Below are 23,795 nucleotides of genomic sequence, written 5' to 3' on the forward strand. Positions count from 1 at the left end.
TTTGAGTGGTCGTGGTGGGACTCTGCGGGGGACAGAATGAGTGTGAGAGAATAACATGTAAAATGAAGCTGAAGTCCAACCAAACTATGGCAGGTAAAAATCTGAGCTCATTTCAGTTTTTCCTTTTTGTTTTGAAGGAGAAACTTAAAATCCTCTGTGGACCTGTGTTAGTGTCCAGCGTGGGAACAGTCGAGTTGTGCTGATCATACGGAGTCACCACGCCCCGCCCCGCCCCGCACCACGCCCGCCCCGCCCCCGCCCCCCCTAAACCGCCGTGCTGACAGTGCCACTGCCAGGGCTCTCTGTCGACATGGCGTCCATGACACCGCCCTCTGTGGGCGTGTCCGGCCCCACCAGGAGGGTGTTGCTGTCGATGGAATCCTCACGTTGCTGTGGGGGGCGGTGCTCCCCAAGGGCGGGGCCAGATTCAGGGACTTCCTGCTCAGGTTCCTCAGGCTCCGCCTGCGGCTGGCCGCCATTGGCTGGTGGAGGAACGTCCCGCCCTAGGGAGGAGAATCGTAACAGAATAAAGCATCTGAGTGTGAGTGAGCATGTGTGCAAGTGTGTGTGTGAGAGCATGTGTGCAAGTGTGTGTATGTGTGTGCGTGAGTGTGTGTGCATGTGTGTGTGAGAGCGTGTGCAAATGTGTGTGTGTGTGTGTGTGTGTGTGTGTGTGTGTGTGTGTGTGAGCATGTGTGCGTGTGTGTGTGAGTGTGCAAGTGTATGTGCGTGTGTGCGCAATACAAGTAGAAGACTCATCTCTTGAAACTGTACCTTCACTCCTCAGCAGGAATCGATTGTATCGATTGTATATCATCAGCATCAATCTTTCAGCCCTGAGTTGTACTTTGCAGTTTATTCCAGGACTGGTGCACTTGTGTTTATCTTGGTACAGTAGTTCCTGACCTTATTACGTACAGACTTGGCCTATCTACTATGTGTACTAAACTTAATCTTCATTGCCGTACTGATTCTATGTGAACTGTACCTCATCTGACCCGTTCTGTAGTTAGTTCTAATGGCCGTGGTATGCACGTTTTGTATGTTGCTTTGGATAAATAAAATGTAATGTAGTTAATGAGTGGCGAGGTGGACCGTACCAAGCTGCAGGTAGAGGGCGCTGTTGGGGTTGACGGATGCCTCGTAGGGGGGTGGGGGGATGTCTGGGTATTTGTAGTAGGGTGGCGGGGGCTCCTGGAAGTGAAAGGCACCCCCCTCCCCATCGTCAGAGAGGTGCAGTGGGGTCAGACCCGTGCCAAACGCGTCGGGTGCGTACTCAAAACCAGGAACTCTGCGGCCCAGGTTAAAATGATGCACTGCAGAGGAGGGGGGGGGGGGAGCGAGAGAGAGAAAGTTAGAGTTGTACCCTGTACTGAAATGTACTGATTGTTACTGGGGTAAATGCATATCTGCAAGATGCATTTAGTTCCCATATCGTTTCAAAAGACCCATTAATAGCAGTAGTAGTAGTTATTTATTTCGGTCGTTAACAATTTCTACAGAATGTATACACATTGAAATAATGAGTAACAATATTGACCGAAAAGATGTAGGGTGAAGTTTCAGCTTATTAGACCTACCCTTTTTACATAACATTCTCATAGTCACCATTTTTTTTAACTAGAAGACAAAAATAACATCCTTGGACAAAAATAATAGTAGACTATCCTGATCTGATATTTAGACCAATTATTAGCAATGCGGAGATTATCGCGGCCATGCAGACGGGCGGTGAAACCCGCCGGTGGGTGGGTGGAAGGGTGGGAGGTGGTGAAATGCGGCGGGGTCAGAGGGAGGCGGCGTACGGTTGCCTCCGATCAGCGTCTCGATGCGCTCCCTCCGCCGCTGACGCAGCCGGTGCACCATGAAGAGCAGGAGGGACAGGATGAGGAAGGACGAGATGCAGCTGACCACCAATCGCATCCCGCTCGCCATGGAGTCGAACAGGCTGCTCCCGTCTGCAAGAGGGAGCACCACACAGATCAGCGCTGAGCGAGAGGGAGCACCGCAGACCACAGATATCAGCACTGAGAAAGAGGGAGCACCACAGACCACAGATATCAGCACTGAGAAAGAGGGAGCACCGCAGACCACAGATATCAGCACTGAGAAAGAGGGAGCACCGCAGACCACATACATCAGCACTGAGAAAGAGGGAGCACCGCAGACCACATACATCAGCACTGAGAAAGAGGAAGCACCGCAGACCACATACATCAGCACTGAGAAAGAGGAAGCACCACAGACCACATATATCAGCACTGAGCAAGAGGGAGCACCACAGATATCAGCGCTGAGAAAGAGGAAGCACCACAGACCACAGATATCAGCACTGAGAAAGAGGGAGCACCACAGAGATCAGCGCTGAGCAAGAGGAAGCACCACAGACCAGCACTGAGTAAGAGGAAGCACCACAGAGATCTGCACTGAGCAAGAGGAAGCACCACAGAGATCTGCACTGAGTGAGAGGAAGTACCACATAGATCAGCGCTGAGAAAGACAAAATGCCAGATATTGGCACAGAGAATATATGACGACATCAGCACAGAGCAGAGGTACCATAGATATCACAGGTAAATACGACAGCTAACACAAAGAATAAGCTCTTTAAAATCCTGCAGAAATCCTTAAAAAAATATTCCGATCACTGTGTGTAAGCCTGCATTATAGTGATCAGCTTTGTTTATAAAATTGATTAAGCATTCACGGAAAGCCACTTTCAGGTCAGGCGAGACCATACAGAGGGGAACAGTGGCACCTGGTGGCAGTCTGTGTAGATACTACAGTCCAACGCTAGTGTACTGTTGACCAGTTACACACACTCTTTAGCATTTCAGTAGGAATAGACACATTCAAACTGACAGAATGTTGGCAGCGAATGCTCACGTTAACCTGGTTTCATGGTTCATGCCATGCCTGGCAGTCACTGGAACAAATGGGGGAAAATGCAACAGGCCAGGAGTGTGGTGCAGCTGCCTCTGGAGCCCTATGAGGGTTCGAGTCTTACAGTTGATTAGACTACGCACGGGGTCGGGGGTCGTACCGGGGTCCAGGCAGGTGAACTTGCAGCACTGTTTGGGGTCCTTGCGGAAGTGCTGGCAGCCCTGAGGCCTCTCACAGAGAGCGGCCACGCACATCTCCGGCTCCCCCGCGTGACACGTGCAGCTCAGGCACGGGTCGTCCCCCTTCGGCGTGAAGTAGTACCCCTCGCTCACCACGTTATCCTTAATGTCCACACACGTCTGCCCTGCAACGCACACACACACGTTATCCTTAATGTCCACACACGTCTGCCCTGCAACGCACGCACACACGTTATCCTTAATGTCCACACATGTCTGCCCTGCAATGCACACACACACACGTTATCCTTAATGTCCACTCACGTCTGCCCTGCAACGCACACACACACACACACGTTATCCTCAATGTAAACACACGTCTGCCCTGCAACACATATATTATCCTCTATGTCCACATTAGTGAAGGAAGAGGTGGGGGTGTTGACAGGAGAGGGTGCTCATTGGTGGAGGGTGCTGAAGGTGGTGATTGGTGGAGACGGGGACAGCAGGGAGGTGTTAGTGACGGAAGAGGAGAGGGTGTTGATTGGTGGAGGGTACGCACGGCGCTTGCACAGGAAGGGGAACTTCTTGTAGCAGTTGTCGGCGTGCCAGCTGTGAAGGCCGCGCTCGTTCATGCTGCCCATGTGGAAGCGCTGCAGCTGGGCGCAGAACACGCTGTCCTGGCTGGGCGTGGCCGCCCCCTCCCCGAAACGTGTCAGCCCCTCTGGAGGCAGGAACACCTGCATGGACCCTGCGTCCCCCAAACACAATCATTTTTTTAAAAAGCACTGTTACCAAAAAAACTGCTACCCCATCCCAAAAAAAGTTACCATGGAAACACTACACCATGCGCCCAAATAAAATGAAACACACAAGCAGACAAAGTATCCTGGGAAAAGTGTTGACTAGACTGCTGACCCATCGCACTGCATTACTGTGAGGAGAAGAGGCTTTGTGCTCTGTCGGACTCACCTTTATACGCCACCTCCCAACGGCCCTCCAGCGTGTGGTTTTGACTGCTGATCACGTACTGATACCCCACCCAGAACCTGCAGCACAGCCAATCACACGGTCACAAACCCACAGCACAGCCAATCACACGGTCACAAACCCACAGCACAGCGGCACAACCAATCACACGTTCACAAACCCGCAGCACAGCCAATCACAGTCACAAACCCGCAGCACAGCCAATCACACAGTCACAAACCTGTAGTACAGGCAATCACAGACACACCCGGTAGAAAAACCAATCACACAGCCACAGCCCATCAGCACAGCCAATCACACGGTCACAAACCAGCAGCACAGCCAATCACACAGCCACAAACGTGCAGCACAGCCAATCACACAGCCACAAACCTGCAGCACAGCCAATCACACAGCCACAAACCTGCAGCACAGCCAATCACACAGCCACAAACCTGCAGCACAGCCAATCACACAGCCACAAACCTGCAGCACAGCCAATCACACAGCCACAAACCTGCAGCACAGCCAATCACACAGCCACAAACCTGCAGCACAGCCAATCACACAGCCACAAACCTGCAGCACAGCCAATCACACAGCCACAAACCTGCAGCACAGCCAATCACACAGCCACAAACCTGCAGCACAGCCAATCACACAGCCACAAACCTGCAGCACAGCCAATCACACAGCCACAAACCTGCAGCACAGCCAATCACACACATGCAGCACAGTCTTCCACACGGTCTGCTTCAGAAAGCACACGGGCGCTCAGGACTCACTTGCATTGGTCCTTTCTCTCACACACGTTGTCGTCAAAGTCCACCTGGATCTTCAGAATGAACTGCAGCTCCTCGTTCGTGCCGAAGGTGGCCAGCGAGCCGTTGACCTTCTGACAGGTGTCCACCGCCTGCCAGTAGTTCTCGTTCCGCAGGTACACCTTATAGCAGCTGGCCGTCTTCTCGTAGTGATGCCAGCCATTGGGGCACTTTTCTGGGAACAGGAACACGGGGAGGGGGCTAAACTACCTCATTCTCCAAAACCGGAAGTGCCTGCAGCCACCTCCTTTTACTTGGTATTGACTTATTCAGAGAATTAAATGTGGAAGTGCAGAATTACCCTTAAATCCCTCTTTCATTTGTTCATTTTACATCGGTCAAGCAGCTTGTAAAAAATATTCCAAGTGGGACAGCAACCAACAGATTTTCACTGCCTTTACACAGGCACCAACCCTTAACATAGATACAGTAATGCTCACACACATCTCACATTCTCCAACCCCACCAAACACCATCTTTAATCTGACTAATTTACAGTTCTTTCAAAATGATTACACAGCACAGCTCTTCTAATGGCTTGGGTTCAAATGGTGAAGAAGTTTAAGACTGCCTTACTGTTGAAACGCACAGGCTGGGCCACACCCATCACCTCCTCCAATTGGTCAAAGCCGTTACCATAGCGATACCGTTCCTCCTTCAGGGCTGTGTGAGAGGAGAAGAGACAGGCAGTTAACTCTGGGCGTGTGTTAAAGCAAGGCCCGTGGAAGAGTGAGCGGCCATTTTACAGTGGAGCTCTGGCCGAGGGTACAGGCTTACAGAGAGGGGGTACAGGGGAGTAGAGGGCTACAGAGAGGGGAACAGGGGGATAGAGGGCTACAGAGAGGGGGTACAGGGGATACAGGGCTACAGAGAGGGGGACAGGGGGTACAGAGAGGGGGTACAGGGGGAAACAGGGCTACAGAGAGGGGGTACAGGGGGATAGAGGGCTACAGAGATGGGGTACAGGGGGATAGAGGGCTACAGAGAGGGGGTACAGGGGGATAGAGGGCTACAGAGAGGGGGTACAGGGGGATAGAGGGCTACAGAGAGGGGGTACAGGGGGATAGAGGGCTACAGAGAGGGGGACAGGGGGATAGAGGGCTACAGAGAGGGGGTACAGGGGGATAGAGGGCTACAGAGAGGGGGTACAGGGGGATAGAGGGCTACAGATAGGGGGTACAGGGGGATAGAGGGCTACAGAGAGGGGGTACAGGGGGATACAGGGCTACAGAGAGGGGGTACAGAGGTACAGAGAGGGGGACAGGGGGTACAGGCTTACAGAGAGGGGGTACAGAGGTACAGAGGTACAGAGAGGGGGTACAGGCTTACAGAGAGGGGGTACAGAGGTACAGAGAGGGGGACAGGGGGTACAGAGAGGGGGTACAGGGGTACAGAGAGGGGGTACAGAGAGGGGGATAGGGGGTACAGAGAGGGGGTACAGGGGTACAGAGAGGGGGTACAGAGGTACAGAGAGGGGGTACAGGGGTACTCACGGGGACAGTCCCGCTCATCGCTCTTGTCCTCGCAGGCGGCCCAGCCGTCACAGTGCCAGGCCTGTGGGATGCACTGCACCTTCCCGCTGTGGCAGGAGAACTGCCCCACCGCACAGCGCTGCTCTGAAACACAGGGGGCGCCAAAAACACAAAACATTACAATCACCTCCTCTTCAACAGGGCTGCCCAACGCTGCTCTTAAGAGATCAACCACCCTGTTCACTCCAACCATTGCATTGCATTACATTACATTTTATTTAGCAGATGCTTCTTAAAAAGTGATGTACAAAACAGCAAATACCAAGGTCATAAAACAAACAACCGAACACATCAGAAAAGGTATAATTCATATATGATTGGTTGGAAGGCCATGAACATATGTCCAGTATACAAGGCACATTGGCCAAGTCTAACTACCATACCAAGACCCACTACAACCTGAGGAACTACAATACAGAGACAAATACAAATTCAACAGTCCTAGATTAAGGTGTACAGGGGGTACAGAGAGTACAGAGAGTACAGAGAGTACAGAGAGTACAGAGAGTAGGCCAGAGGTGGCAGACCTAGCTGTTGTGTCGGGTCTGACAATCTTTTGAAGACATAACGGAGTGGTCCATTTAGCTGCCCGATAGGCTAACACCCAAATGCAACATTTCCCCGCAGAATCCTGGAAACTCTTCTTACCCCAACCCCCATGAAGACGGCACAACACAAGCACCCTTTTGTCTGGGTTGAGGGGGGCAAAATCCTTCTTTCAAGTTCTGCGCGGCAATAGTGAGGTAGAGCATGCCCCCTGCTGGTGAACAGTGAGTCACACAGTAGTGGGAGGGAGGGAAGGCTATTTCCCACAATGCACTCATACAGCACCCAATGAACTCAACAGTGACAAGACCTGTAAACACTCTCCTGACATGCTTCAGTGTTTACACACATGTATAGAGTTCACCTTCCAACCAGGACAAGACTGTACCACTATAGCTTAAATCCCCTGAAAGATATGGTTGACTAGAAGGTTTATGGTGCGGTCCATAGGGCAGCCAACTCACAAGACATGATTCTATCCAGGCGGCCAGGGATTCCACTCCAAGGCATGGGGCTTTCTATAATGTGACCACTTTCTCAATCTGCTTTCACCCCGAGAAAAATGCATGAAAAATATATATATATATGATTAACTGAAGGAGTCAACCATTAACTGTCGCCCTTTCGAAGAATTTTGACCCAGAGAAGAAGGCTAGGTATGCAATCACTGTGATACGTCTCAGACAAGAACAAACGCACTGTTCCAGGGGATGGACGTGAGGCTCACCTGATAACAGTCCAGCCAATGCAAGATGTGGACCTGCGAGAACACAAACATACCGCAGGTTAAATTCCGTTCAATTCCATTTTATTTGCATAGCGTTTTTCACAGCGGAGTGTCACAAAGACACTTAACAGAACAACAGAAGGTGAGCTGGCAGTGTCCCCTTCAGCTTTGGGATTAGAACCCGCTGCTGACACACCTGCGTTGCTAACAGCCGTATCTCCGCACCGCGTCTGTTTTTGGGTCCGTTTTTAAGGAGACCCAAACAGGAGGCCCAACACTGAGACCCACCCACACTGGAGAGTTCAGTCTCCTCAAGCACTGCTTTGGCTGGTGACAGAAGGTACGCGCATCATGACAAGGCCAGCCTCCATGAGAAGACGCCCACTAATTCCACACGTGACTTTGTTTACAAAGGAAACGAATAATGGGGTCATACACAAATATAAGTATTGACAATATAGTACTAGATAGTACAATATAGTTAAAGAGCACGTTTGAGAGCCGACATGAAAGGAAATATTTTTTAAAGTCAAAAACTTAAATAGCTTTTTTTTTTCTTGAATGAATAATATTGTGGGGACTGCCAGTCCGCTGTGGGCGAGGTTTTGTAACAATGTCCATGCCGTCTATTCCCGTGAATCTGTACGAAAATTAATTTATCCATCTCTATACTTCCACCGATCTGTATCAATTTAATATCACACGAGGGCAGTCTCAGTGACATATGCGGACTCGTTCTCTCCTTAAAGCTGCATACGATAAAACCGATGGAACGGTGTGCTTCAGTATTCGACACCTGTCAGGCTAATCCCAGTCCTGCAAGGACACCTCCTGAATCAACAAACACGCCCTCGCATTCCTCATTTTATGGCTACACAACGAAAATCAGAAAAGCTTTATTTGCGTTTTGTTGGCTCTTAGCTATGCATCTATGCTGTCATTCCTCAATCAGAATTGAATGCAACTACTTAGTATATTGCTCAATTATGGAGCGTCAGTTACATACAGAAATCTGGTATCTGTCTTTAAAAGCGTTGTGTTTGCGACCACGCCTCCTCTACCCAGGATAATTATCAAGACTGAAAATTCAAAATAAAACAAACCTGTATTTAATTTCTCTAGAGACTAACGGGCTAACTTACACTTATGTAGTTAACTATAGCCAGCTCGTTGTTCCGAATAACATTTTCGGTTCCTTCTCGTAGTTTGATCTGCGACCTCTGCTAGTGCAAATGCGGATCTCAACTCACCCGCACTAATCTTACAACCGTCCCAGTTCCAGCTAATCTTGGTTCTGGTGACAGTCTGAACTGAAACATCGTTGCAGACGGCCCGGGGTGATCTGGTCATTGTCGCATGCTCGTTATCTAACTTTTGCTAGCGATTAGATAAGACAAACCAACCAAATGTATTTTGAGGTTGCACAAGCCAGAACTAATAGGACAAACAACTCACATCTGACGGCTAGTTCGCTAGTCTAATCACTAGTGTAGTTTTAAGTTTCATTTGGAATCACGGAAACATTGAGTTAGCCAGCAAGCTAACATAGCTAAATATCTAACGTTAATCAGTGGTATACATCCAGAGGCCTGCTAGACACGTATCTATAGCTAGCTATCTCTGGCAGTTAGCGAAGTTGCATACACCGGATAATTACTTAACGTTAGCTAGATACAAAAAGCAAGTAGCTACATTATACCGACGTATTATGACATGCAATTTGCAAAACACATAATTCCACTGGATTATCTACCCAGTGAAAACGTGACCCTATTTTGTACATTGTACCCAATTCTTTTTTCGGCAGCCAGCAAGAAATGGCCAGCTATGTAACATATGGAGCTCCCATCGGCTAGCTAGATTTAGTTAGTCTAGGCTACATTATCGTACCAGTTAGCGGTTCTGAAAGCCGCGGCTTGTCATAACACAGGGCAGCTAACAGGCATATAATTCTAGAGTTGATACCTAGCTAGCCAGTTTCATGAGCTGGCTACCCATATACAACAAACAACAACAATGAGCCAGGCATTGTTTTTACCTGTCTGTGGAGGGTCTGTAAGGGTCAGGGCGAAGAGGGATAGGAGAAGAGCGAAACTGCTGCCGTCCGCCTTCAGCAACATTTATCCTCCATTCATCTTAGCTGCTCTACACAGAAATCAGATAAGCCAAACCTTTCTCCGTGGACTGGACTCACCACCGGGGATCGGGGACTTCAATGACTGAACAGGACAATTACTGGAATATAACGCAGAAACCGATCGTTGCGTCAGCTAGCGAGCAAGATACATTGCCACCCTAAAAAAAACGTCTCTCTCACAGGCTACTTCTATATTCCAGACTTGCAAATAAAACAAGATGGCTCCCTCCTCCCATCGCAACAACTCCAAACACGCCACTCAGCCAATCAGTTAGCAGATGAGGGGCGGGATCTGTCCGGGTTATTGTATTACATTGCAGGCTTTATTATGACAAAATGTGGCGTGCGAACAGCCCCAGAGCATAGGCATAATTGTACTATTTTGGAAATGATTGCAACGCAATTCACGGCACAGAACCTTTGTACACAAAATACAAGGTCAATTAATTCGCAGTAGATGCATATGAAAAAGAAGACAAAAAACTATGACGATTGCATGTTGTATTTCAAGCAGACGAGTGTATGGTAAGCCAATTTTTTATAACCAAAAAAAAGTACTTTTTGAATGCTACTTGTTATTCAGTATTTTATTTCAATACTCTTACATTTTTGTTTGCATTGGGGGTCGCACGCCAAAACTGGCATATTTGTGATACAAAGATGTGCAAAGTTAGTTCGAAGTTTCTGCACATTTCCTACAAAGGCGTTATCATTTATTGAATCAGTACTGATATGTAATGTCTGTGAGCAAGTTGAATAATATGCGCGAAGGTTAATAGGCCTACTTTCTGGAACAAGGAAAATCTCACATTTACGTTACATTACGTTGACCCAGTCTAATAAATGTACAAAATAATGTATTGGAATGTTAAGATTTTGGGCTTCATGGGGACATGATGGAAAATGTTGTCTATATAATGTGATTCATTATATAGACAATGTCATATCGTGTATTTTGGACACCATGATAAACGACAGCACAAAATATTTATGTGCCGACGTCAAATAAAACCGCCCAGCAGGGATAATGATAGTACTATGACGTCACGTAGCAAACCAGATGTAAAATGTATTTAAGGAGACTATCACGTATGCGCAAGTAGCGAAGTATACCATAACTACTAAGAGAAAATGTCACTTGAGAAATGAAAATGTCATTTAAAAATGGGTACCAAAAAATCTGTATGTGATGAGAGTTCAGTGCCAAATAACGTGGAGAAAACTGAAGAGGCACAACCAGTGGACGACTTTCTTTTGCTCAGAAAACGTGGATACAACGTCATTCGTAATATAGGTGAAGGGTCATTTTCCAAAGTAAAGTCTGCTTACTCAGAGCGCCATAAGAAACACGTTGCTGTAAAGATAATCAACAGAAGAAAGTTGTCCATTCATTTTCTGGAAAAGTTCTTGCCACGAGAACTTGACATCCTCCCATCCCTTAACCATCGGCACATTGTGAAGACCTATGAAATCTTTGAGACAGCCGAGGGTAAAGTCTACATAGTGATGGAGCTTGGCGTGCACGGGAACCTTCTGGATTTCATCAAGAACCAGGGAGCCCTGCCGGACCATCTGAGCAGGAAGCTCTTCACCCAGCTCTCACTCGCCGTCAAATTCACCCACGACCTGGACATCGCTCACAGGGACCTGAAGTGTGAGAACCTGCTTCTGGACAAGGACTTCAACCTCAAGGTTTCGGACTTCGGGTTCAGCAAGAGGATCGCCTACGACGACAGCGGGAAGGTCATCCTGAGCAAAACCTTCTGCGGGTCACGTGCGTACGCACCTCCCGAGATCCTACAGCACCAGCCCTACAACCCCAAGGTGTACGACATCTGGAGCATGGGCGTCATCCTGTACACCATGGCGTTCGGAACGATGCCGTTCGATGATTCAAACTTGAGGAAAATGCTGGAGATTCAGAAGGAGCACCGCTTCCAGTTCCCCCTGAAAACGGTGTCCACGGAGTGCAAGAACCTGATCCACCGCATGCTCCACCCGAACGCACAGAGGAGGATTCCCATCCTGACCATTGTTGAACACCCCTGGCTACAGGACAGACACAAACTGCAAGAGGCTAACAGACATCCGCAAGAGGAGCCATCAACCAGCGCAGGGTCTGCCATTACACACGTGGAAAGAAAGTCGGCAAATTCACAGAAAGGATTAGGAAGAGAAGCACCCGCCACTGCTAAAGTGGGACAGTGAGGAGTTTTCAATGTTCAGTTCAGTCTTCACAATGTAAAACCTTGTTCCTCACTGGAGGTGAAGTACAACCCGCTCTTGAAAGGGAGGATGTCTCCTCTCAAGATGATTTAGTCAGTAGTTGAATGCAATCCCAAATATAGGATTGCTATTGCTATATATAATGACTGAGACCTGTTATTTTGAAACCATTCCTCCCCTCACCCCTGTTCATTTTACGTTGTGTCGATAAAGGGGCAGTTCACCCCAAAATTAAATTAAAATATTTACCCCCGAGTACCATCTATCCATCCAGATTTGAAATTTGATGAGTTTTCTAGATGCAGTTTCCCTCCTCTATGGACTCATATTTTTGCAGCCATCAATGCACTGAAAATATACATTTGAATACCGCAAATGTAAATCAATTCTATTTCCAATTCTATTATCATGCTGAACATCTGAAGAGCTTAATTTGTGCTACTTATTACTTACTACTTAGTAGCTACTTGTTCCACTTAATTTTTATTGTGGCTACACCGGGGATTGAACCACCGACCTTGTAGGCCCCAGTCACGTACCTTAACCACTACACTACAGCAAACTATCTTAGCAAAACTATATGGATGGATAGTAGTACTCTGGATACATCCCCTTTAAGTGGATATGAAACTTTAGAATGTGCCCTTCCAGTATAATTTTGAGCTTGTCATGTTCTGACTTTCACCTTCCTAACGTTCAGTGGTTTCGCTAAACGGACCAACACAGAACGGTGGAGAACTTACCCAAAGCACAGGCAGGGAAAAAAGCCAGAAACAGCTTTTACTTATAATGAAAAATATTACAGACTTTAATATACCTCTATCTGAACCACTGTAAGGACAATGCATTTCATCAGTGAAACAGAAATGAATCATAGCTGCTGTACAAAAGGTCTCCAATTTTCCATCATAATCCTGGCATCCTACTGAACCACAGGACCTAGCAGTGTCTGCTGGTTTGAGGAGGCTGCCCCAGGGCATATGCAACACGGCACCAAAACGCAGCCTTTATAGTCTGTAACACAGTCAGTGCAGTCAGGTCCATAATACAGTCTGTGCTGCTTTCCCAACAACACAGTTAACTCCATGTCGCACACACACAGAGCAGTTTATACAGGGCAGATCTGTGCAGTGGGGTTAGCAGTGTTACACCTGGTCCTCTAGCCCTCAAAATCTCCACATGTCCAAGTGCGTTTCTGTTTGTTCGTATGACTGTGTGTACTTGTACTGTGTGCACATGTACACATGCATTCATGCACACACACTTAGAAAAATCCGTAGAGTGTGACAACGCAAACCCTTCTGAAACAGGAAGTCCTCGGAGAGGCGAGCTTGCAGGTAAAGGGGGGCGCTGGATTTCGGGGTTCAGAAGAAGTCGGCAGCTTTGCGTCGCTTGGGAAGCTGCAGGAGGTCGTCCGTGATGGAGGCGGGGTCCTGTGACACAGGGGTCCCGGCAGGGATGGATGTGGGGGTCCCTGTCGGGGTGCCGTCTCCCCCTAGTGGCGTTTTGGAAGCGGAGCCCCGGTGGGCCGGGGACGGGGTGTAGCTGGCCCTCAGCGCTTTGTCCGTGTACTTGCTGGAGGAGCGGTTCACCAGCTTCTGCAGGGCGGGGCTCAGGGCGGGGCTCAGGCCCTTGGGGGTCAGGCTGTGGGGGGGGGCACCCTGTCAGTATCAGCAGTCACACACTATCTCTCTGAAGACAAACATCTCACTGCACAGAAAAGTATTTAAAAACAAATTATTGCTAGTAAGGCTTGACGCAACCATGTCGTTGCAAAAGTCTAAATATATTTGTATTATGTATTATGCATTATGTATTATATTTATATTATATTCATATTAAACATATTTCTATAAAGTATTAGAGCAGCACATATCATAATGAGTTGGACAGCGACGACATGAAGACTTGAGTAAACTGGTTACCCACGTGACGATATTTCACGAGCCATTCATGCATTGCATGCAGCACACAGGACAGACTCGCCTGGCCAGGGTCACAGGTAACACACAGGACAGACTCGCCTGGCCAGGGTCACAGGTAACACACAGGACAGACTCACCTGGCCAGGGTCACAGGTAACACACAGGACAGACTCACCTGGCCAGGGTCACAGGTAACACACAGGACAGACTCGCCTGGCCAGGGTCACAGGTAACACACAGGACAGACTCACCTGGCCAGGGTCACAGGTAACACACAGGACAGACTCACCTGGCCAGGTTCTCGGTGACTTTGCGTAGCGCCTCTTGTTTCTTGGCACGGTTTTTGGCTGCTGCCTCATTGGCCATTTTCAGACCCAACCTCTCTCTGCGGCCTGGCTCAGGAATCTGCCACGCACACGCACACGCACACGCACACGCACACGCACACACACACACACACACGCGCGCACACACATGGAAAGACACACAGAGACATTGCATTTAAGCATTTACCAGACAAACTTCTCCAGAGTGAATTTAAAACGTTTATACAACAAGCAGAGAGAATGCCACATCATCACTATCATAATAATAGTAGATGCATAAACCTGCAGTATAGTACAGTATAGAGTGTAAGTGGGAGATTGGGCAAATGGGCTTGAGGGTATGATGTGAGCTGTAGCATAGGAAAGGCCAGTAGAGCCGTGATCATTTCAGCTGCGATGCAGTATAAACGGGTGTGTTATCAGTCTGCATTGTACTGAGGCCAGCGACTCTGCCGTCCTTCCTGCTGCGAGGAGCTCATTCTACCACTGGGAAGCTGGAGCACAGAAGAGACGTGACTGAGAGAAAGGAGGCCCCTGAAGGGAGGGGGGCGGCCAGGCACCTGCCCTAATGAAGCCCACCTTGAAGGAGGGGCCGTGGCTGCGTTCGTTGTAGGGCGTGTCCGAGCCGTCCAGACGGAAGGGGGTGCTCTCGATTTCTCCCCACGTCATCAGGGGCGACTCCCCCACACCTAGGGAACACAGTGCCATTCAGACGCCACCAAACCTACAGCGCATGCTGCTTTAAACGTCCGGTTTATGCACTTACCAGATCCTGTAATCCAGAGTGACTCACACAGTTTACATTCATTTACATGTATATACACTCACCAAGCACTTTATTAGGTATTTATTAGACTTATTTTTTTAGACTTAAGAGTTATGACGCGTTGTGTGTTCAGAGATGCTCTTCTGCATACCACTGTTGTAATGTGTGGTTATTTGCATTACTGTCACCTGCCTGTCAGCTTTGACCAGACTGGCCATTCTCCTGACATCTCATTAACAAAGCGTTTCTGCAGTTTCTGTCTTTTTGCACAATTCTTTGCCATCATAGAGACTAGTGTGCGTGAAAATCCCAGGAGATCAGCAGTTTCTGAGATACTCAACCCACCCTGTCTGCCACTAACAATCATTCCACAGTAAAAGTCCTTTAGATCACATTTTCTCCCCATTGTGATGGTTGATGTGAAAATTAACTGAAGCTCCTTACCCACATCTACATGATTGTATGCATTGCACTGTTGCCACACAATGGGCTGATTAGATAATCGCATGAATAAGTAGGTGTAATAAAGTAAAAATGTTCCTAATAAAGGGTTTGGTGAGTGTACACTCCCAATATACAGCTGGGTATTTTGCTGAAGTAGACTATATTACTGAAGTAATTCAGGTTAAGTGCTTTGCTCACTGGTAGTGCCCCTCCTGGGAACTGAGCCTACAGCCTGAGCCCAGTTTCCTCCAAACATACACACGACCGCTAGACCTACAACACACACGCACATACAAACCTACAGTACATACCCACACACACCCTGAAATCTACATCATGTGCAGGCACACACACGGCCCAGAGCCTAGAGCACACGCACGCACACATCTCATGTTGAACGAGGTCTCCCTCAAGCTGTGCTCCACAGTTCATCCGTCCAGCCATTTGTGTTTGTTATTAGCCCACATAATACAGCCTATTAATCACGTGTGACAGAGCAGCGCTATGCACACTAACGAAACCTTTACGCATGCACTTAAACAAGGGCGCATCTGCTAAATGTCTAAATATAACTGCAAATACCCTTCTTTAAATGAAAACTACATCCACTATTCACACAGCTTAGCTTGCTAATGCTCGCTAAGCACAGTTGCAGCAAAAACACTAAAGTGTTTTATGTGGCTATATTATTAGCCAGATAGCTGATTAGCTTTACATTTGATAATATGCTTAACATGAATGTTGCCAAGAAATAATTGCATAGAGAACTGGAAATTACTTTACATAATTACCAGAAAATGACACGTTTGCAGGGTTTAGAGGCATTGACTAATATGAAGATTGACGCTAAGTGTAAGATGGGTGTCTCTGGGCTGGCAGCCCAGTGTGAAGAGCTGAGAACCATGTCCAAGCTGGAGTCAAATTATTTCCTGCACCATGTCTCTTAAAAGCAGTTTAATAAATAATCTAAGTCAGTGCTTGAGCCGTCCACAAAGCAGTACTCTACCACTCATGAAACTGTGAGGAAGGCACTCCGGTTCTGAGCAGTTTGTGAACCAATGTAGTTAATACGAGGCTGTTGTTCTATATAGGTGTGTGGTCATCCATTTACCAGTTCTCCGGTCTTAACAGAACTAAAAGTTTCTTGTTTTAGTTTCTGAAACAGAACCAGAACTAAGCTGACTACACTATCTTTAATAGTCACTGTAAACCAGGGAAATCATATGCCAATTTGTCTAATAGAAGAAATAATTTCACCTGAGGGTGACATTTTGCAGAATCATTTTGCAGTTCAAACGCATATATAAGTAGATATCTGACCTAACCTGCCTGTTTGTGTGTGCGTGCGTGCGTGTGTGTGTGCGTGTGCGTGCGTGTGTGTGAGAGGCTCAGGGTGACACCGTGTGTGGGTCCAAGGTCCCAAATGATCTAGACACTGATGCTTTCACCCTGTGACAGACTGGAAGAGGTGCTTACCAGGAGCAGGAGATGGGGTTCCCTCAAACCCGTATCCATTCACTTTGGGGGAATCATGTGCAGTGAGCTCCTTCCCATCTGGACCCACTTTGCCCTGTTTAAACTGAAAGATACAGACACCTGTGAGAGGTGTGTGTAAGGTGTGCTTACCTGCAAGAGGTACATTCACCACTGTGAAGTGTCTTTACCTGTGTAAAGTGAGCCTACATGCATTAGGACATTTACCTGCATGAGAAGTATTCACCTTTGAGAAGTGCATTTACCCTGAGTAAGGAGTACTTACCTGCATGAGGTATGTTAACCTGAATGAGGCGTATTCACCTTTGTGAAGTGTGTTTACCTGTGTAAGGTGTGCTTACTTGGCAGAGGTATGCATTTACTTGTATGAGACATATTGACCTTTGTGAAGTGTGTTTACCTGTGTAAGGTGTGCTTACCTGTGCATTGAGGGCTGCTGCCTGCTGTAGCTGAGACTTGTTGAGGGCTTTGCTGAAAGGGTCTCCCAGGAATCGAGTGTTCTTATGCAGCACGTCCCGGGGCTTCTTAAACACCGCCTCCTCGTCTTTCACGCCTACAATAAAAAGCACATAGGGACCACGCCCTATTACACACAGTCCCAACATGCAGGGATTTCACCCCTTCATTGAAGTTGCAGAGAGAATAGCAGCCCAATTTCAATTCTACTGTGTGATATCCATACAAATGGCTGCATGTTCACAGAAGCAGATCAGCTACATTATTAACAATAACACTCCCCCATGGGAGTACTGGACTATACTTAACTTCAGCATAGTATACTACTTCTCAGGGTAGTACAGGGATACACTTACCCTCAGGCTAGTACATACCCTCAGGCTAGTACAGGGATACACTTAACCGCAGGATAGTACAGGGATACACTCACCCTCAGGCTAGTACAGGGATACACTCACCCTCAGGCTAGTACAGGGATACACTTACCCTCAGGGTAGTACATCAGGGCGTTCTTTGCCTTGTACTCCCAGGTCTCGACTCCAGCCTTCACTGACTCCAGGGCCTGCTGCTCAGAGGATGGCAGAGCCAGTAACTCCTGGTGTCGCTGCAGGAACAGATTGCACCGTGTTAGTCTTCACATGTTGCCAACCAGCACACAATCTATTCATGTATTTTTATCCTTTACTTCACCAGTAAAACCCCACTTAGATGTGCTCAAGGCCTTGCTCAAGGGCCCTATGGCTGTGTGGATCTTATTGTGGCTACACCGGGGTTCGAACCACCGACCATACAGACCCCAGTCATGTACCTTAACAACTACGCAACAGGCCGTCCCATTATTGTTGTCCCAAACATTATGGAGGGCACTGTATGGTGCAGTACCTGATTGTACTCTGTCTCCGCGTCGTAGAGCCAAGCGTGTCTGAGTTTCTCCTTGTCCGCTGCGAGCTCCATTATCTGCTCAAACGAAGCGTTGTCCTCACTGGTGGTCTTAGCCAGGAACTTATCCAGGGATGGGAGGGGCTTCTCTTCATCCTCCTCGCCTTTCCCTACAGAAAAAGAGCACCCCAAATTCCAGCTGAACCCCAAGTCTTTAACAGAGACACTGGAATGTCCCATGCCTTTCAGGAACAAACATGCTGATTCTGACCCTAACGACAGATCAACAATGTGATGGCTCAGTGGTGGTGTTTCATGAAGTTGTGTGTGGGTTCGTATGTGCATATGTGTCGGTGTGTGTGCGTATGTATGTGCGTTTGTGTAATATGCACGAGTGTGAGTGTGCGTATTTGCGTATGGGTTGGTGGGTGCGTGCGTGAGGGAGTGTAATTGTGGGTGGGTGGGTCGGTGTGTGTGTGTGCAAATGAGTTAGTGTATTTGTGGCTGATTTACCTTCCTCTCCGTTCCTCGCTCTCGGCTTCCCTAGCATGGAAGCAGGAGTCCCTGGGCGACCCTCAGGGGTTTCAAATGTAGCTGGAGTCACATCTACACCACATCAACACAGAACTGGATCAGAGTCACATCTACACCACATCAACACAGAACTGAATCAGAGTCACATCTACACCACATGAACATAGAACTGAATCAGCCACATCTACACCACATCAACACAGAACTGAATCAGTCACATATACACCACATCAACACAGAACTGGATCAGTCACATCTACACCACATTAACAAAGAACTGAATCCGAGTCACATCTAAACCACATCAACACACAACTGGATCAGTCGCATCTAAACCACATCAACACAGACTGCATCTCAAATGGTCCACTAGTTCTCCATATAGTAGGCTAACGGTGGCATCACCCATTTTCTACGGTGTCTTGTGAATTGAATCAAATGATACAGATTAGTCCCTGCACTGTTGATCCCCTAATAAACCAGGATACACAATGAGTTTCCTCCCACCCTCGGTGCTTGGCCCCCTAATAAGGTGTTTAAGAAGCTGCTACTCACAGGGCGCAGTGCTGCGTGGGGTGGACTTGGTCAGGGAGGAGCCGTATTTTATGGAGATTTCCCGCATCTTCTCCAGGTCTCCACTCTCCTCTGCCTCCAGGTAATCCTTCTGCGCTTGAAGCTTGGTCACATCCGGGAAGAAATCCCTCTGGATGATCTTCTCTAAACTCTTGAGCACCACGGCACACAAAACACACAAAGATCACCTACACTGGCATAGGCTGAGAACACTTTCACCGATTACTCAACAATGCCCTAAAATCTCCCCCTTCAATTATCACTTAAAGGCACCGAGAGTCGTGTTGTAAAATTGTGGGTGTGTCAAAATGGCAGATTGTCCAAAACAGACTGCCCGAGAGGATGTGCCGAATTTTCCTTTTAGTTATAAGCTTTATATATATTATAAGCCATTCTTCTAAAACAAACTGAGCTTTGTTCTTTTCAAGTCAACCAAAAAAGTTAACCAATTGCAAAATTAAGTGTCATTTTTGCGTTCGCGCTGCGAGTGGATTTGTAAAAGGACTCATGAGATCTCAGACCACGTGCTGTTCACACCACAACTCCTTTAGGACACAGACCCCACTGCTGTAATATTGGATTATGAAGTGCGCAGATGCATTTCTTTCATTTAAATGTGCTACATTTTGAAAAAGCCGATGATAAATAGAGAAAGGGAAGATGGACTTGCAACACTGCAGCTCTCTCCTAAACGACTGGTGCAAAATGAATCCAACCAACCATACAAGCAGTCATTATCACCACAGCATAGCTACTGTTACGGATTCTCAAGTTATCGTTTCTGTGTCCTTACGCCACTGTTCCCCACAGGAAACAAGTTGAGAAATCTCATCAATGACTCGAGGGATATATGGGGATTCCCCCAGTGTCCAGGGGCTATAGATGGCACATATTTTCCTATTATTGTCCCACATGTCAGCAAGGCAGATTACAATCCAAAAGACTATTATTCTGTGCCGCTGCATTTACCATAAACTAATGCTCTTTGCATAAATGTAGGTTAGTCAGGGAAAATGGATCTCATGAGGCTAGTGTTTGGAAATACCACCATTTTCCAGAAAGAGCGAGCCTGGAAGACTTTCCCCAATATGGACTGAAGAATTTTGTGGGTTGGAAGATGAAGATGAACATGGATGACTAAGAAGAAAACTCTTTATTTCTTCAAAAGGCTTACATGAAGTAAGCTATAGGCTATATGTTCTGGAATCTACTTGTGCCAAAATAAAGGAAAGGGAAGCCTGAACTCAATGTCATGTCAATTATTACAAAACTCATAAACAGCAGAGGATCTGTTCTAACGCCTTGTTTCAGAAATAACAGCAACAAAGTATGCACAAAAAGATGTGCATCTATTATAAAATTTCTGTGGCATTGTTATGTATAGAAAAATAGTGCTTTGACATCCAAATCAAAATATTTCTTTATCTGAAAATGATTTCGACTTCGTCTACATCAACAAAAGTAATTGCAAATTACGTAACCATTAAACACAAATATTCAACACCATTTTTCTTAACATAGTACATTGTGTATATGAAAATAGTGCAACATTGAACATTTGTGTAGATCTGATCAGGTGTGAAACCAGTCACAATGCAATATTCACCAATAAATCAACAATCAAAAGCTGTAAATATAGGAGAAATTGTAGAACTGTTGTTTGCGGAGTGCTCGATTTCTCTGACGTAAAGCTATTTTTTCAGTGACTGAAGCAAAAGATACCAGAATCCATTATATAAAATATAAGATTCAATATCAACAACGAAATCGTCAGCGATTTCTGAATTTATGTACGGTTGTGTCTCAGTCATGACTAGAGAAAAAATACAACTGTATAACAAACGTAGCCTACTATAAACTCCACTGTAAAAAGTGCGCAGGCTAGTGAAGTTGTTGCTGCGTTTGTGAGCAGGAACAACGGATGCTATTGCCAACTTACCTCAATATAACTTTCCTCGTCGAGGATCTTTCTTTTAGACGTTTCTACATTTTCTTCCGTTGGTTTGTGTAATTCGAGAGCAGTGTCAGATCTGGCTGTAACAAGCGGTCCGGACATTGTGGGTGCATCTTTGATAGCCTGCATTGTTGCGATGTAGCCTAGTGCTAAGCTACCCTGGTTAAACCACGCTAGCGTGTTAGCTAGCTAGATACTGCGAATGTTTACTATTCCAGTTATGGTTTCACTGCTGCGATTTAAAAAAGGAAATATATACTAGTGTGAATTATGAATCTGCACAAATAACTCTTCCAGCATCATAACATAACCAATTCAACGAGAACCAAACAATCCTACACCTTATTTACGGTTGTTTTTAGCTCAGACGTACGGAATCTCGAGACGATCGACGTACGTTTCGAACACTGACGTAAAACGGAAATTGGGTAGCGGAAAGTAGGGATGTATGGGACTTGCAGTCATAAACAATTAACCCTCCAATGTAATCTTTTGTGCAACCCGTGCAACCACGATTGTTTAAAATAGCTTAACTAAGTATTTAATATGTATAATGCTATACTTTACGTTGAAGGTGTGTCGTATTTTATGAGAACCAATAACAGTTTGTCTTACTCAACTAACAATTGTTTATCGTTTATCGTTCACTGCATGGGGAATCATTCAGTTCAACTGGCATGTCTCAAGTAGAGAGGTTTCATTCTGTATTCTCCAGAACTTTCCATCCCAAATCTCCCACGCCAAGTCCAATTCTCTTCTGTCGTCTCCACTTGGCCCTGCGGTTCTTAAACCACACCTATGGGGGAATGACAATTTGCTGTTTAAATGTTCGTTTATTTTATGGATATTATGAATTTAGAGGGAAAGTTCTGAAGCGCTTTACCTCCACTCTCTCCTCACGCAGATGGGTACGGAGCGCCAGCTGCTCTCGGGCTGTGACATCGGGATACTGGTTCTGGAGGAACAGCTCCTCGAGCGCGTGCAGCTGCTCCTCCGTGAAGATGGTGCGGTGACGTCTGGTGCGCCTCTGGATCTGGTTGAAAAGGAATTCTTCGCCGTGGCTGCCCTGAGTGTCCCCCGGCCCAGGCGAATCCGGGAACAGTCTACTGCACCACAAATACCGACCAGCTGACAAAAAGAAAAGAAAATAACAACATAATCTGTTCTATAATGTCCCAGCTGGGGGTAAAGGGCAGTTGTACTTAAAAGGTAGATTTTATTTTGATGGTGAGATAAAATGTATAATTTATTGATTGTATGAAATAATCTCTAGTCACACAATTTTACCAATTATTTTTCAAAAGATTACTTTTTTCCTCCATTCATCCAAGTGTTCTAAAATATTCGTTTTACTTGGTCCTATACAAAATAAAGAATAATGGATTGGCTGAAAATGTACTGTCAAACATAAGGGGCGGGAAAAACATTCCAGTCCTATATCAACACAGAGAAACAGAAAAAGAGGAAGCAAGAGAGGTAGGAGAGAGTTTTTGGAAATTAATAGAGGGAGTAAAGAGGTAGGGGGAAAATAAGGGAATGAGCAGTAGAGAGTAGAGATAAAATGGAGGAAGAGAGATAATGTGAGGGGTAGGGAGCAAAGTGAGAGAAAAGAGAGATGGAGTGAGCAGGAAAGGGGCTGAGGAAGATGAATCGCGGGTTTTTGTTCACCTGAGGCTGGTGGAGGTGCTACCTCAGGCTTGAGGGGGTCCCCACAACGCAAGCAGTAGCAGCAGCACAGACAGGGCGGGTCCAGGGTGTCCGTCGGGGTCACAGGTGGGAGACCCTCCAGGGGCACCTCATCTTTGGCCAGCTCCATGAGCGCATAAGAGCCCTCCCCAGCCTCCTCTCTCACCCTGCCGGTTTGGGGGCACCTGCCCAGGATGTCTTCAATGCTGAAGGAGAACTTCCTCCTCTCTGTCCGACCCCTTTCTTCCATGACCTCCTCTGTCCTGCCCTCGCACATACAAGAACAACAACAACAACACCAACTCCAAAACTGGATCCCAGTTTGCAGGGCATGTGCGGCAGAATGTGGCTCTCTGGGAAGGGAAATCGCCGCCAAGCACGCCGTGGAGTCGTGCTACCACTGTGCAGCTGCCCAGTATGTGGCCGGACCCACCCTCAGTCTGGGTCCACTTCCCCTTTTTTACACAAAGAGCGAGCTCTGGGCTTCTTATAAGTAAAGAAAAAAAATCATAATCCTCCTATAGTTTGAAAAATATAAAGAGGTTGAAAGTAAATTCCAGCTAATCTGGGCGGTTTTGTGGAGGGGTTAGAGAGGATGTGAGATTGGACTAATCTCACCTCATTGCTTTTCCAAAAAGGAAATCTGATTTCGCTCTGCTAAATGAGGGTAGGGAAGTGCTAAAATCCTCATTGTGGTGGTGTTAGAGCGGGAAAGATTGTGCGGTATTAGAGGGGTGG

General features: G+C 46.9%; 4 protein-coding genes across 4 annotated transcripts; 1 reads left to right on the top strand and 3 right to left on the bottom strand.

Moving 5' to 3' along the window:
• Window positions 1–264: 264 nt before the first annotated feature.
• LOC133141545 (integral membrane protein DGCR2/IDD-like) lies at window positions 265–10,015 on the bottom strand. Its single transcript, XM_061262114.1, has 11 exons — window positions 9,696–10,015; window positions 7,658–7,690; window positions 6,346–6,468; window positions 5,429–5,515; window positions 4,817–5,027; window positions 4,035–4,111; window positions 3,625–3,813; window positions 3,044–3,247; window positions 1,806–1,958; window positions 1,101–1,316; window positions 265–503 (listed from the first exon to the last, which is right to left on the bottom strand). Exons 1-11 carry the CDS (start codon window positions 9,775–9,777, stop codon window positions 265–267), a joined length of 1,614 nt encoding a protein of 537 aa, XP_061118098.1. The 5' UTR covers window positions 9,778–10,015.
• Window positions 10,016–10,958: 943 nt separating this feature from the next.
• On the top strand, window positions 10,959–12,002 carry tssk6 (testis-specific serine kinase 6). Its single transcript, XM_061262115.1, has one exon. It carries the CDS (start codon window positions 10,959–10,961, stop codon window positions 12,000–12,002), a length of 1,044 nt encoding a protein of 347 aa, XP_061118099.1.
• An 815-nt stretch (window positions 12,003–12,817) lies between these two features.
• On the bottom strand, window positions 12,818–21,816 carry ess2 (ess-2 splicing factor homolog). Its single transcript, XM_061263385.1, has 10 exons — window positions 21,357–21,816; window positions 19,400–19,568; window positions 18,824–18,916; window positions 18,314–18,480; window positions 17,918–18,035; window positions 17,395–17,528; window positions 16,958–17,060; window positions 14,851–14,960; window positions 14,235–14,350; window positions 12,818–13,664 (listed from the first exon to the last, which is right to left on the bottom strand). Exons 1-10 carry the CDS (start codon window positions 21,498–21,500, stop codon window positions 13,385–13,387), a joined length of 1,434 nt encoding a protein of 477 aa, XP_061119369.1. The 5' UTR covers window positions 21,501–21,816; the 3' UTR covers window positions 12,818–13,384.
• Window positions 21,817–22,068: 252 nt separating this feature from the next.
• LOC133141547 (homeobox protein goosecoid-2) lies at window positions 22,069–23,307 on the bottom strand. Its single transcript, XM_061262116.1, has 3 exons — window positions 23,040–23,307; window positions 22,255–22,499; window positions 22,069–22,167 (listed from the first exon to the last, which is right to left on the bottom strand). Exons 1-3 carry the CDS (start codon window positions 23,305–23,307, stop codon window positions 22,069–22,071), a joined length of 612 nt encoding a protein of 203 aa, XP_061118100.1.
• Window positions 23,308–23,795: the final 488 nt, after the last annotated feature.

The sequence above is a fragment of the Conger conger genome, chromosome 12 (assembly GCF_963514075.1).
Source record: "Conger conger chromosome 12, fConCon1.1, whole genome shotgun sequence".
Taxonomy (NCBI): Eukaryota; Metazoa; Chordata; class Actinopteri; order Anguilliformes; family Congridae; genus Conger; species Conger conger.